At 37.6% G+C, this 16,184-nt stretch overlaps 1 protein-coding gene across 1 annotated transcript; it reads right to left on the bottom strand.

The window, feature by feature from the left end:
• Positions 1–9,163: 9,163 nt before the first annotated feature.
• LOC140168789 (uncharacterized) lies at positions 9,164–13,951 on the bottom strand. Its single transcript, XM_072192202.1, has 3 exons — positions 13,753–13,951; positions 10,285–10,716; positions 9,164–10,095 (listed from the first exon to the last, which is right to left on the bottom strand). Exons 1-3 carry the CDS (start codon positions 13,949–13,951, stop codon positions 9,164–9,166), a joined length of 1,563 nt encoding a protein of 520 aa, XP_072048303.1.
• Between the last annotated feature and the right edge of the window lie 2,233 nt (positions 13,952–16,184).

Raw genomic sequence — 16,184 nt, 5'->3', positions numbered from 1 at the left:
TGATTTTTTTTAAATTTTTGATTGACCTTTTATCCCCTTAATGACCTTTGACCTCAAAAAAAAAAAAACCTTATGTACACCGACAAAATGCATTGTTCCAATTTTAATTAAAAAATTCTAACATGTTCAGTTCTTGAGATAAAAATTCTTGAAGTTATTCAGCTAAAAACAGGAAGTGACCCCTTAATGACCTTTGACCCCCAAAATAAAAATACCATGCATACATCAGGGAACACTAATTCATGTATGTTGGTTATATTATTCTGGTCTGTTTACATTTTGAAATAAAAATGTTTTGAACATTTTTGATAATTTTGGTTTTTGACCGGAAGTAACCCCTTAATGACATTTGACCCCAAAACTGTAGACATCCTAAATACCATGGCTAATAGCAATGCATGTGTGTTAATGGCGACTCTCTGCTATGTAATTTGTACAGACAGTGATTTTTTGAATATTTTTGACAAATTTTTCAGACTTTGACCGGAAATGACCCCTTAATGACCTTTGACCTCAATTCTTTTTGATAGGTTTTAAGCACTGCCACATGTTGATTCATATGCATGAGTCACATGATCATTGCATGTAATTTGTGGAAGGAGTAGCATTTTTGTGAAATCAACATTTTTGACCATAAGGTCAAGGTCAAAGGTCACAGTCAGGTCAAAGTCAAATGTAAGGTTTGGCCTAGTCCAGTGGTCATTTGGCTCAAGTATGGTTGAAATCTGTCGAAGCATAAGAGAGCTAGGGCGAAACGTGGCAAGTCACGCAAAATGTCACGAGTTGCCAGAAGAAAGAAGAAACTAGAGTCAACAGACGCTGAATACAAGCCGCAATTTGACCCCTATAACTTGACCCCTGGGTTACGGATGGGGTCAACTGCTCTTGTATTGTGCTTAGGATGTCATAAGAAATATTCCTGGTGAATTTCAGCTTAATCGGAACTTATACATGGATTTTGATTTTTCGCAAATTTTAGATTGACCTTAACTTGACCCTTGGGTCACGGATGGGGTCAACTGCTCTTGCATTAATACTTAGGAAGTCATAAGAAATATTCCTGGTGAATTTCAGCTTAATCGGAACTTATACATGGATTTTGATTTTTTTAATTTTGATTGACCTTTTGACCCCTTATTGACCTTTGACTTCAATGGAAAAAAAACCTTACGTACACCGACAAAATGCATTGTTCCAATTTTAATTAAAAAATTCTACTATGTTTAGTTGTTAAGATAAAAATTCTTAAAGTTATTTAGCTAAAAACAGGAAGTGACCCCTTAATGACCTTTGACCCCAAAAATAAAAATACCATGCATACATCAGGTAGCACTGATTTATATGTGATGGTTATATTACTCTGGTTTGTTTACATTAGGAGATAAAAAATTTTTGAACATTTTTGATAATTTTAGTTTTTGACAGGAAGTAACCCCTTAATGACCTTTGACCCCAAAACTGTAGGCATCCTAAAGACCCTGGCTAGTGGCGATGCATGTGTGTTAATGGCGACTCTCTGCTATATAATTTGCAAAGACAGTGATTTTTTGAATATTTTTTACAAATTTGTCAGACTTTTACCGGAAATGACCCTTAATGACCTTTGACCTCAATTCTTTTTGATAAGTTTTAAGCACTGCCACATGTTGATTCATATACATGAGTCACATGATCATTGCATGTAATTTGTGGAAGGAGTAGCATTTTTTGTGAAATCAACATTTTTGGCCATAAGGTCAAGGTCAAAGGTCACAGTCAGGTCAAAGTCAAATGTAAGGTTTGGCCTAATCCAGTGGTCATTTGGCTCAAGTATGGTTGAAATCTGTCGAAGCATAAGAGAGCTAGGGCGAAACGTGGCAAGTCACGCAAAATGTCACGATTGGTTGCCAGAAGAAAGAATTGGCAAGAGACAGAACAAGCCGACGTTCGTCGTCGGCTTGTAACAAGAGCTATATAGAAATTGTCATGCGAGACATGACACACAAGCCGACCTGTTGATGGGTCAAGTTTGAGCACTTTAGAAATTTGACCTTTGACCCCTAAACTTTGACCTTTGGGGTCATGAATATTTTTAACATGTTTAGAATGTCGTAAGAATAATTCCTGTTGACTTTGAGCTCGATTGGACCAATTTCGAAATTTGACCTTTGACCCCTATAACTTGACCCTTGGGTCACGGATGGGGCCAACTGCTCTTGCATTGTGCTTAGGATGTCATAAGAAAGATTCCTGGTGAATTTCAGCTTAATCGGAACTTATACATGGATTTTGATTTTTTTAAATTTTAAATTGACCTTTTGACCCCTTTAATGACCTTTGAAAAAAAAAAAAAAAAAACCGTTTGTACACCGACAAAATGCATTGTTCCAATTTTAATTAAAAAATTCTAACATGTTTAGTTCTTGAGATAAAAATTCTTGAAGTTATTCAGCTAAAAACAAGAAGTGACCCCTTAATGACCTTTGACCCCCAAAATAAAAATACCATGCACACATCAGGGAACACTGATTCATGTATGATGGTTATATTATTCTGATCTGTTTATCTTTTGAGATAAAATTTTTTGAACATTTTTGATAATTTTGGTTTTTGACCGGAAGTAACCCCTTAATGACCTTTGACCCCAAAACTGTAGGCATCCTAAGGACCCTGGCTATTAGCGATGCATGTGTGATAATGGCGACTCGCTGCTATGTAATTTGTAAAGACAGTGATTTTTTGAATATTTTTTACAAATTTTTCAGACTTTTACCGGAAATGACCCCTTAATGACCTTTGACCTCAAATCTGTTTACAAGTTTTGAGCACTGGTTAACGTTGATTCATATGCATGAGTCACGTGATCATTGCATGTAATTTGTGGAAGGAGTAGCATTTTTTGTGAAATCAACATTTTTGACCATAAGGTCAAGGTCAAAGGTCACAGCCAGGTCAAAGTCAAATGGAAGGTTTTGCCTAACCCATTGGTCATTTGGGTTAAATATGGTTGAAATCGGTCAATGCCTGGCGGAGCTAGAGCATTTTGATTGGTTGCCAGAAGAAAGAAAGAAAGAAAGAAGAAAGAAAGAATTGGAAGAAGACAGAACAAGCCGACGTTCGTCGTCGGCTTGTAACAAGAGCTATATAGAAATTGTCATGCGAGACATGACACACAAGCCGACCTGTTGATGGGTCAAGTTTGAGCAATTTAGAAATTTGACCTTTGACCCCTAAACTTTGACCTTTGGGGTCATAAATATTTTTAACATGTTTAGAATGTCGTAAGAATAATTCCTGTTGAATTTGAGCTCGATTGGACCAATTTCGAAATTTGACCTTTGACCCCTATAACTTGACCCTTGGGTCACGGATGGGGTCAGCTGCTCTTGCATTGTGCTTAGGATGTCATAAGAAATATTCCTGGTGAATTTCAGCTTAATCGGAACTTATGCATGGATTTTGATTTTTTTTAAATTTTTGATTGACCTTTTGACCCCCTTTATGACCTTTGACTTCAATGGAAAAAAAACCTTACGTACAACGACAAAATGTATTGTTCCAATTTCAATTAAAAAATTCTACTATGTTTAGTTCTTGAGATAAAAATTCTTGAAGTTATTCAGCTAAAAACAGGAAGTGACCCCTTAATGACCTTTGACCCCCAAAATAAATATACCATGCATACATCAGGGAACACTGATTCATGTATGATGGTTATATTATTCTGGTCTGTTTATCTTTTGAGATAAAATTTTTTTGAACATTTTTGATAATTTTGGTTTTTAACCGGAAGTGACCCCTTAATGACCTTTGACCCCAAAACTGTAGGCATCCTAAAGACCCTGGTTAGTAGCGATGCATGTGTGCTAATGGCGACTCTCTGCTATGTAATTTGTAAAGACAGTGATTTTTTGAATATTTTTAGACTTTGACCGGAAATGACCCTTAATGACCTTTGACCCCTTATCTGAGCACACCCTATAGACACCGACTAAAGTAGAGTCACATGATATAACCATGTCATCATCGCATGAAATTTGTGGAAGGAGTAGCATTTTTTGTGAAATCACATTTTTGACCATAAGGTCAAGGTCAAAGGTCACAGCCAGGTCAATGTCAAATGGAAGGTTTTGCCTAACCCAGTGGTCATTTGGGTCAAATATGGTTGAAATATGTCAATGCCTGGCGGAGCTAGAGCATTTTGATTTGTTGCCAGAAGAAGAAGAAGAAAGAATTGGCAAAAGACAGAACAAGCCGACGTTCGTCGTCGGCTTGTAACTAGAGCAACTGTGCCCTTCGCAAGGGCACGAGGTAAGTTAGGCGGATGACTGTGACGATCTGATCAAGCAGCAATACTGTGCTGGATAGTATTAATTTTAATAAGACTGTTTCATTAATTGCGGTTTTAATATACCTTGATCGTGGAAAGCTTGCATTTTGAAAACTTGACCTTTGACCTCTGTATTGACCCCCTTAAATGACCTTAAATGCATTTTAAAATGTTTTCAACATGTTTAGAATGTGTAAAGGATCATTGCATTTAAATTTCAGCTCAATTGGAGCATTTTGAAAAACTTGACCTTTGACCCCCTTTATGACCCCTTAATGACCTTAAATGAATTTCAAAATATTTTTTAAATGTTTAGAATGTCTTAAGGATCATTGCATTTAAATTTCAGCTCAATTGGAGCATTTTGAAAAACTTGACCTTTGACCCCCTTTATGACCTTCAATAAATTATAAAATGTTTTAAACATGTTTAGAATGTCATAAGGATCATTGCATTCAAATTTCAACTCAATCGGGGCATTTTCGGTTGAAATGACCTTTTTTGACCCCTGTGACCTCTCGCATGACCTCTGACGTTAAACAACCCATAACTTTTGTAGCCAGCTACCCTATACTGCTTGTGACTGAGTTTGGTCGAAATCCGATCAAGAATGTGGCAGTAGTAGCAAATTGTGAGAAAGAAGAAAGAAGAAAGAGGAAAGAAAGAAATGGCAAGAAAGAAATAAGTTAGGCTGCACGCCTAACTTAAGAATTGAGAAGAGACAGAACAAGCCGACATCCGTCGTCGGCTTGTAAATATATTGTAACAAACACTTTCAGTTTTAAACAATACCATTAAATATACCCACGATGGAGTTACACTTTGTATATTACATAACATTCGAACATGTTTGACATTCGTTTTATTGTACTTCATTTATCATTATATCTTAAGTTTTCTTGTCGAGTTCTTCATAATATCATTGAGTTTATTTGATTCTGTAAAAAGTAAATTGTCAATAGGAACTTTTTGGTCTCTTTGTTTTAATTTTTGACTTGCATATAGAAAAAGATGCAAATTCAATCGAAATATTGGTTAAAATATTAAGTTTATCATTGATATTCCATCCAAAAATAATTGTATACAGTGATACATCAACATTAAAAGCGTTTTCATGAATTGATACATATAATTGGAGAATTTCAACCAAAATGATTGTTTTTGTACCACGAGAACGTGTTCATTGTCTTCTATAGAATTGCAAATAATACAATTTGGAGTGTCACTAAATGATCATTTCAATTATTCCTTTACCGTTACTAGAGTTGACTGAAATCAATGTGGATCCTTCAATATCAAGACTGTGAAGTTCCTAATACTTTATGGCAACAAATGTTGGATGATGGTAACTGTAGTAGGAAGTCAATACTGAAGCATTGTAGTTCTGCGGTGTTGGTTTGATATATATATATGATCCAAAAGAGTTCCTTTGGTAGTAGTTGGGTCTTCAATCAATTGATTGTAGTGTCTGAATGCAGGCAGGATTTGCTCTTTTATCAAGTTTCGATTGAAGTCTCCCACAAGGACTTTAAAATCTGTTTCTAGATTTTCAATCTGGGCTGTTATCTCATTCATTTCATCATTGAATACTCTTGAGCTTGTTGCAACAGGTTTGTATATAGCTGCAATCAGCAAGTTGGTTCTTCCTGATGTTCTTATCGCTAATACATCGGAGTGCTCAGTTATCAATGGTAATATATTGTATTTCACACTGTTTTGAACATAGATGGCAACCCCTCTTCCACTACCAGAATTGATTGATTCCAATGAATAACCATCAATTGCAATTGTTTCGGGGTTATTGCTACTTGTCAACCAGGTTTCAGATAAGCAAATGACGTGAGCTTTTCTGAACTCGCTATTGTTTTTCATATCTTCGAAATGTCGATTTAGGCTCTGTATGTTATGATGTGCAATAATGAAATAGTTGTTGTGGTCTATTTCTAATAAAGGGTTAGCTACGGAAAGATCACATTGCGACATCTTGGCAATATTGGTTGCAACAGTTTCATCACAATAGATTCTTCTGGCATCAAAATTCATCAGATACATTCCATCAAGATGAGTGACTCGACTAAGTGCTACGTATGCCATTGCCTGCTGCAAGTATTTCAATGATATTACTGCTTTGTCCGTAGTTTGTCCTTGGATCTTGTGAATGGTTACAGCCCAGGAAAGTTTTAACGTTATCTGTTCTCTGGTTGTGGTAAACGTCTTTCCTTTCAACTGAAACGATTCCTTGCGTGGCTTTATGGGAGTACATTCTTGATAGTGTGGTGGGATGAATTCTGTTGTTCTTGCCTTGGCACCAATACGAGAACTATCAAATTTGACATATACGACAGTTGGCATATTTGTCGAGTTGCAGAATTCGATACCTTTAAATACGCCAGAAACTCCATTGCACAGACCATCAGTCACATCAACGTTCGATATCAGCATAACTCGGGCACCCAATTTTAGTTCATCTGCCAAAGTTGTGTTGCGATCTTTGCGTGTTGTCTTATGTGGTTGCTCATTTCTTCTTATGATTCGCCCACCTGTTTGATCAATGTCAATGGCTTGTATCGTATGTATATGTGTACTCAAGGTAGCTAGCATTTTCTCATTATGGTCATCGACATCATCGTTGCGATAAAATAGATGCATTGCGTCATCGGGAGCGGATAGTCCGTTATCGTGGTTACCGGAAACTGTACGTGACTGAAGTAACTTCATATCAGTATCGCTTATTGGTTCATTTCGTTTCCTTGTGCGAAGTCTGTTCAGCATTTGAGCAAAGACAACATCATCTTTTTGACGCATAATTTCTGTCAGTTCAACAACATTGAATAGGTTCCAGAGGTCCATTAATATATCATCACGTGGAAGACACAATGGTGTTCTTGGAGAAATAGGCGGTAATTGATAAAAATCTCCAACTGCAAGAATTGACACTGACAACCTTTGATCTGTTGCAATCGACCATTTATATAGTCAAACTGTGGTACACTCACCATAGATATTTCATCAATGATGACAAGTTGTAGGTGTCGATACTTCATTCGCAACGTGTTTACAGATTCTTCTGTAAGAGGCGTGTAATGATGTGATCCTCTGGGAGGTATCTTTAACCCAGTGCAGATTGTTTGGCCATATATATTAAAGGCGGCAGTTCCCATGTGGGCAAGTAGTAAAACAGTCACTTCCTCAGCATTTTCTGTCATTGGAAGAAAGGTTTTTCTAGCATAATATGTTATGCACTTGATCAGATGTGATTTCCCAGTTCCAGCTCCTCCAGTAAGAAAAATGTGGAATGGTGATATGGTATGGTCACTGGCCTTGTCATTGCACCACTTGGTAACATAGTTAAATAGTTGACGTTGTTTGTCGTTCAACTGTCGCATCATAGATTCTGCTTGTTCTTCTGTAATTTCAGGACGGCATGTTTCTATTGCACACCTCGGTAAATCTTGACGTTGTTGTTGCGGCTGCTGTAATTCAGGAATTTCGATTTCAGCAAGCTCGTCATCTGAATCCTCGTACAAATTACGCTCCAATCTATCATCCTGCTGTTGTTGTTCTCCTTGTGGATTTAAAGCATTACATGCATCTTGAAGGTCGGGTATTTCTTGGAGTGCATCCCATGCATTATCTATGGCACCGTTATCTGGTTCGAATTCTTTCATGTTGTGTTGCACTATTTCTTGAACTGAAACGAGTTCCCCATTAATGGTTACGCGACCTTGTAAGTGATAACTTTCATACGTTTCATATGTTTCAGGTTTGATTTGCTTTCTTCTGTGTGGCAGATATAGGCGTAGCATGTTCATATGGTAACGCTCCTTATCCCTATGAATTGATACTCGAGGATAACGAATGACAGCTGGTTTTCCGGTGGTTCGTTGTTTCATTTTCGCTGAGCATCCCGACAATGCGATAGCATTTTTCTTTGGTCGACATCTCTTAATTCCTTCTTTCGGTACACTTCCATCTTCATAATCACTTTGGTCATCTTCTGTCTGATCATCAGTTTCGTTTTCTGTCTGTGTACTTTCTTTGCTAGATACTTGATAATGACTAGAGAAGAACTTTGCCATGCACATGGTTTCATATTTTGCTACCTTAGGTCGACCGATGTATTTCTCAATTTGAGATGTTTGCCAAACTTCTTCAGAATTCCCAGCATTCTCTTGAAGTTGTTGGAGTGGCAACGATATCCTGTGTCCATCAACATCAGTTTGAACAAACACAACATTACGTGAGCTTTGTTTCAAAGGCATACTGCAAACCATGTAAATAGCACCCATTACACTGATTTCTCTGTGTTGCAAGTATACGTTACCAACTTTTCTAAGTTCGGTAAGAACATCGACATTCCCTTCTCTAGCTTCTCTTTGTGCGTTTCTGAGCAAGTCACCCATTTCTCTTTCACACTTCGTCAGGTACGAGAGCATGTATATTGTAGCCGCAAATGGATCTAATATGTACTGTATGTCCATGTTTCCATTCCAACATCTTATCAAGTGAGGATTGTAGTTGTTTACCCATTGATCTTTGAGACGTCGTTTCAGATAGACGGTGTTTCTTTTGGCAAGTGTGCTTAAGTACGTTTCAAATTGACTGTGTGTTATTTGTATTTTCTGGAGGATTTCATCAAAATCTGTGTCATCGGTGGCTGATTCAATTTCTTTCCACATTTTCTTAATAGTCTCCTTTGCATTCTCTTCCCTTTCTTTTCTATCTGTACGCTCCACTTCCGCTTCCAGTTCATTTAGATCTAGATCGTCTATGGATTCTGGACGTCTGCAAATGAAGGTTTCGTTCGATGGTGGCCTAGGATAGTTAAATCGGCATACCTGTCCAGTTTTTCTTTCATGACCTTGTATGGGATTTAGTATGCATCTGTACTTTTGATACTATTTCATGCAATTCGACGTCTTCCTCTGGAGGAAGTTCACATGACACATATTTGTCAATGAATTCAGCGATTTCCTCGTCTGGATATGTATCGAATTCTGGCGCATCTTTCACCCATGCTATCATGTGAATATGTGGCCAACCTCTCTGTTGAAACTCGGTTCTGTAATAATAGTCTTCGACTTTTCCAATAGGATTGGCTGGAGAAAGAATGACGTCATTGATTAACGTATGGACTCTTTGCTGAAACATTCTGGCTGCTGCTGCTGGATTTGACATGATGATCTTACAATGATCTTCCCAGGTCATGTTCTTATGCTGTTCTGCAGTCATTGGCTGTTTTCCTTGTGATATTAGGATACCATTGTCTATGTCAATCCAACGTCTATCAGCAGCACTAAAGGTGATAAAAAAGGTAGGAATTCCTAGTTGCCGTATCATTGCGAAAACATCTCTCTTTGATTTTTCCCAGTAAGCGGGCGTTCCTCGTATCTTTACTAGGAATCTGTACCCTTCATCTCTTCGAATGAGACCCTTCACTTCTTCATGGTTTCTTAACATTGAAGCTGTTATCTTTCTTCCATCTGCAGTCTTGGTGCTACCTCTATGAAGTGCAATTTGAATATTGTCACAAATCTGTCGTACCTCTGTTGCATGCAACGCAAAAAAGATATATTCTGGGTTTCTGGCAAACCTGTTGTCTGCTGAAAATATGCGTGCATTGAAATAGCGAGATGGCGATAATTTATCTTCTCTGTCGTCATTGAAAGTATTTGAACCATCCGGGAATTCGGCGGGAAAAGATTGCGCTTCCATTTCCAAAACCTTCTGTGGCCTATTGCCTTCACCTGGAGCTATACAGAGGATTGATTCGTCATGCTTGTCTGCTAGATATTGAGAAAAATCAACCGGGTGCAAAAAGGAATACAGAGGAGCAGATGTGTTCGTAATGTCATGATCATCATCATCGTCATCATTACTACAATCATCGTCATCATCATTATTAATAGCATCATCATCATCATTATCATGGTTGTCCAAGTTTTGTCCTTCATCGTACATTTCTATGTTGTCACTGCTATCCTCATCTTGGTCGTGCATGTCTTGCTCTTCATCAATATCGATGTATTCGTACAATTCTGTGCTGTCACTAGCTATAGACTCAGTCGCGAGTTCACTCTCATTTGGAGAATGGGGTTCTGCGATGATGTCATTTTCTTGATCGTGTTCGCCGGAAATTAGTTGGTCGTCTAACAAAGAATCAAACTGATCAAAGTTGATATCGATATCTTCAAATACCGGATTGTTGGCTTTCAACCATTTAAGTGCTTGTCTAACATTTTCTGGATTAACGTCCTGACATATATGATGCCCTTTGTAAATGAGGCGACGTTTTAACTTGATCCGGATAAGACTTTGTTCCGTTGGTAGTCTTGGTAAACACGCAGCTGTGTTATTAACATTAGCTTTTACGCATACGACTTGTCCATTGATACCTTTTTGAGCACCTTTAATCAATGGGATCATTTTCATAAATAGGATAGCTGGCGAAATAAGATGTCTTTCTAGCATGTTTAGTCCGGCTAATTGGTGCGGTTGTTGTACTAATGCCAATTTGTTCACAGTTGACAACTTCGGCACACGGTCTTTTAATAAATTATCATGGCATGCCATGCAAATCCACACTTGATCATGAACTTCATCATTTTTCTTTGCGGGTAATGCATTTATATCGGTGTTGCAAGGTAAACTTTGCTCCAGGATAGACCGATTATAGGCGCTAGTGTACAGTGCCCTGACTTGTCTCTTGAAAAAGATACGTTGACATATCTGACACACGTAAGTAAGCTGATCATTTCTACAGGATTCTTGAAAATGCAAAATTACTGTACTGATATCCGATTTTTTCCTGTACATATTTGACTGTGTTTGCTGACGCTTTTTCTCTGCATTTTCTGGAATTTCATACGATTTCTTTGATTGCTGACGTTTTTTCTCTGCATTTTCTGGAATTTCATATGATTTCTTTGATTGCTGACGTTTTTTCTCTGCATTTTCTGGAATTTCATATGATTTCTTTAATTGCTGACGTTTTTTCTCTGCATTTTCTGGAATTTCATATGATTTCTTTAATTGCTGACGTTTTTTCTCTGCATTTTCTGGAATTTCATATGATTTCTTTGATTGCTGACGTGCCTGATTACGTTTGTTGTCTGCCTTTTCTGGAATTTCATATGATTTCTTTGATTGCTGACGTGCCTGATCACGTTTGTTGTCTGCATTTTCAGGAATTTCGTATTTTTGACGTGCCCGCAATTTTTTGCGCTCTGCGTATTCAGTTATTTCATATTGTTCTTTTGACATTTTTCGCTTCTTTTCGAGTCTTTCATTTTTTTGATCGGTAGTCAAACTTTGATACCACTTTTGGTATTTTGACAGTCCTGTCGACTTGGTCTGTGGTATATCTTGACTTTTGGTCCACGTGGAACAGCCTGCCTCGTCGTGAATGCTAGTTTCTGATAACATTTCGCTGGTCATTTGAATATGTACAGACTGAATACCGAATATTTCAGTTGTGACTTTCAATTTTGAACACAAGACTTTCAGGTAAGAATGTAAATTGTCAAAGTCTTCAAAAACCAAAAGTACCGAATGACCGTTATTTGCTGTGGGGAACCCAAATTCATCCCGTGAATGTGAATCAAAGAACATATAGCGTCCGGTTGCTGAATCCCTGTAAATTGCCATCATGTACGATTGAAATATCAGTATATTTAAATTTGACACTGCAAATGCTGCTTGCAATTGAACATTGAGTAGTTCTAGGTCATTACCATCCTCTCGTTCGAGTATGCAATAGCTTAAGGGTTCATAATTGATTGCAAATGTTGAGTTGTCTTGTAATTTATGCACTTATCAAATGCAACCCCAGCCCCTGGGGACCCGGGGATGGCCGGGTCGTGGGCCGTGGATTTTGGGTTTAAAAGTTCAAGTCCCGGGTAAACACCTGGCCAGTCCCGGACCCACCCGGGCAAAACTCTCAGCCACTCCCCGGCCCCCCGGGGCGAATATCTGATGCAAACCGATGCAAACCCCGAGTATTCCCCGGCCCAAGTTCCCGGCCCTGAGAATCATAGGCTTGGATCTTAATATGGTTTTAATATTATTGTGGCAATCTTGTCATGCGGGCTCAAATTTCGACTGCCGAGCTCTGGACATGCTGGGTGGATTCAAAGGCTTCAAAATATAGGTCTACATGTGTGTCCCATTGCAAATACGTCAGTTACTCACCATGTTGCGGAACATCTAAAAACGATAAACGAAATTAGGTTACCTAGATTCTCGTCAATAGCGCAGAGCAGCATAATTATTTCCTCTCCTTCCTATATTAGGTTTAGGCCTATATACTTGCTCAACTGTTTGAGTATCAACGCACGGGCTTCAACGTGCACCGTTTACCTATAGGCATGGAATCTAAAAATTTGATATAGGCCTACCCTTTTGGTTTGGAATAGATCAAAGTACATCTGATGTCTACGTTTGGAAATCGCAATGTCTCTAGTAAGTATTGTTAAACGCTCCAACATGAAAATGTAATATAGTTTTAAAAATCTGTATATTAACACAAGATATTGAATTCAATTTTTTATATCATGTATGTAGCCATGTAGCAGTCGATCGCAGATGTCATAGATTCTTTTATTATCACGGTCAGTTTTGTTTTTGAGTGTAGGCCTAATAATTTAAAACTTTACTCTCGGCAGGTGGTTAAAAACTAATACATTTGGCATAAATAAGCGTACAGCAGGCCCTCGTTTGCACATGCATATCCAAAAGCCAGTGTGGTCTGGTTAACCATGCTAACTTTCGAGTCCCGCTAAATAACAGATACATGGCCTACTGCAAAATTTTGAAAAAAAACAGCCAAGATTTTGTTTTTGGAATGGATTATGAACAGTAACATTAATTTGGCGACTCAGTGTTTTATTAGTATATATCCACGGCGCAATTACGGCTAAGTGAAAGGATTCCCCGGCCCATAAATGCGGGCATCCTTACTATCAAACCATGACCATGTTCACGGCCCATTTTACTGGTTGGAAAACCCCGGGTAAGTTACGACATAATCCCGGCCCTCGCCTGGGTAAAGTCCCGGCCCAATTTCCCGGGGTTTTGGCCGACGTCAATTCTTATACCAGTCCGGCCAACACCCGGCTCCCCAGGACACTTTTTGAATCAAATCCCGGGTCACATGATGTCAAGTCCCGGACCATCCCCGGGTCCCCAGGGGCCGGGGTTGCATTTGATATGTGCATTACATTCTGTAGGTAATTGCGTATTTTCTAAATAACCACTTTCGTGGAGTTCACCTGATAGACGTAAGTTCTGGGATAAAGTTCTATACAAATAATCGCCATCTTTCAATATTTGATCTAAATTCACAGAATTTAATTCTTGGGAAATAAAAGGAATGCGGCAAAGATACACTAATGTATTGCAAGAACATTGCACACCTCTAGAAACGTCACTAAATAGAAAATCACCTTGATGGAAAGTACCAGCCACTTGATTTACGTAGGCAATGCGAATCGAATCAGGATTTGGTTGACTATCATCATCGCTTATTATAATTTCTTTCTCGCATTCTTCCTTGTTTTCGGATTGTATTTCTGATATTGTCTTACTTTTCTGTTTACTCTGCCTTGCTTTTGCAACACGTGATTTCTTTGATGGACGTGGCATTATTACTGTGTCTAGATAAATTTAATAGAATTAATATTATGCTAAATTAATGCGAAAACAATGTGAATTGTAATTGATATTTACTTCTTAAATAGGTTAACAAGTATTTTAATGTGAACCAAGTATTACACAAACAATGAATGCAATTGAATTGTGAAATTTGTGTAGAACATGGAATAGGAATGTACTATACATTTTAAAAACTGGTTTACTCGTGTTCCTCAAGGTCAATGTTTGTCTTTAATTTTTACTGTATTTACACGTATCTCTATACTGTTAGTTGCTTGCTGTCTTGGATATACTTTATACTGTGTTTTCTTTCTTTGTTTTCTTTCTGTGTTCTCTGTGTTTTATTTCTTTGTGTTCTCTGTCTTTTATTTCTTTGTGTTCACTGTCTTTTATTTCTTTGTTTTATTTCTTTGTCTTATCTCTTTGTCTTGTCTCAGTCTTGTCTCTTTGTCTTGTCTCTGTCTTGTCTTGTCTCTTTGTCTTATATCTTTGTCTTATCTGTCTTATCTCTTTGTCTTACCTCTTTGTCTTATTTCTCTGTCTTATCTCTGTCTTGTTTCTTTGTCTTGTTTCTTTGTCTTGTTTTCTGTCTTGTTTCTTTGTCTTGTCTTGTCTCTTTGTCTTATCGATGTATTGTTTCTTTGTCTTATCTCTTTGTCTTATTTCTTTGTCTTGTCTATTTGTCTTGTCTCTTTGTCTTTTGTCTCTTTGTCTTTTGTCTCTGTTTTTGTCTTGTCTTTGTCTCTTTGTCTTGTCTCTTTGTCTTATCGCTGTCTTGTTTCTTTGTCTTATCTTTGTCTTATTTCTTTGTCTTGTCTTTGGCTTGTCTCTTTGTCTTGTCTCTTTGTCTTTTCTTTGTCTTGTCTCTTTATCTTGTCTCTTTGTTTTGTCTCTGTCTTTTGTCTCTTTGTCTTTTGTCTCTTTGTCTTTTGTCTTGTCTCTTTGTCTGATCCCTTTGTCTTATCTCGTTGTCTTATCTCTTTGTCTTATCTGTCTTATCTCTTTGTCTTATCTCTGTCTTATCTCTGTCTTATTTCTTTGTCTTATCTCTTTGTCTTATCTCTTTGTCTTGTTTCTTTGTTTTGTTTCTGTCTTGTTTCTTTGTCTTGTCTTTGTCTCTGTCTTGTCTCTTTGTCTTATCGCTGTCTTGTCTCTTTGTCTTATCTCTTTGTCTTATGTCTTGTCTCTTTGTCTTGTCTGTTTGTCTTGTCTCTTTGTCTTGTCTCTTTGTCTTGTCTCTGTCTTATCTCTTTGTCTTATCTCTTTGTCTTATCTCTTTGTCTTATTTCTTTGTCTTATCTCTTTGTCTTATCTCTTTGTCTTATCTCTTTGTCTTATTTCTTTGTCTTATCTCTTTGTCTTATTTCCCCTTTTGTGGAGATGGGTTCAGCAGAACTAAACCCCTTTTGTGTGGATGGGTTCCCTGAATCAGTTTGTTAAGGTGGCCGCAGCAACGGAATGGCGTACTATGGCAGTTAGTTGTTAAGCACCTTTACACGTTGTTGTGTTTTGCCTCTGGGGGGGACTGAGTTTCTGTTGTACCACTTTGAAAATGCTGTCGAAAAGTTTGATTACCTGTCAATGATAACAAAAAATATGTACGTCTATAAATTCAGTTGATTTACAATACAATACAATACAATATGACCCAGTACGTTCTTGGAAAAGGCCAAATATGCAAAACATCAAGGAGTAGCACAATATAAATATTTGCAATTTCATACAAAAAAAATATGATTATTATAATATTAACTTGATTCCAATTAAGCACTTTTCATATAAGGGTGCATATGAAATCGCTGCTGTATTCAGAGGATCGGAATCAGATCACTTCCTGAGTGCAGCTCATGGCGCACATCAAGTCTGTACTTGGATTGTGAATATCCCAACAACACTGGGATGGGTTCAGACCTGCGTAAACACAAGTACTCTTTTCGAAACTGTGATCACTGATAACATGTATACAGGTATGGCTTTTCTGTACATTGGGACCAACAGCTTTTTAAACATCTCCGAAGGATGGAATTCTCTATGGTTCATTTACCACTAAATGCCATATCCATTATACATGTATGTAATGTGTTTGTACATGTAGATTAGGCATTATGGTCATGCGCCATTATTCCTCTTGGCAAAAAATGTTGTTTTGTATTAAACAATTTTGAGTCCTGGGCATCAAGTGGGATATCAAAATGCAGCTTGAACTATGGATAGATAGATTAAA

This window comes from Amphiura filiformis, chromosome 1 (assembly GCF_039555335.1).
Source record: "Amphiura filiformis chromosome 1, Afil_fr2py, whole genome shotgun sequence".
In the NCBI taxonomy this organism is placed as follows: domain Eukaryota; kingdom Metazoa; phylum Echinodermata; class Ophiuroidea; order Amphilepidida; family Amphiuridae; genus Amphiura; species Amphiura filiformis.
Note: the sequence above shows the minus strand (reverse complement) of the source record. Positions and strands in the feature narration are given on the sequence as shown.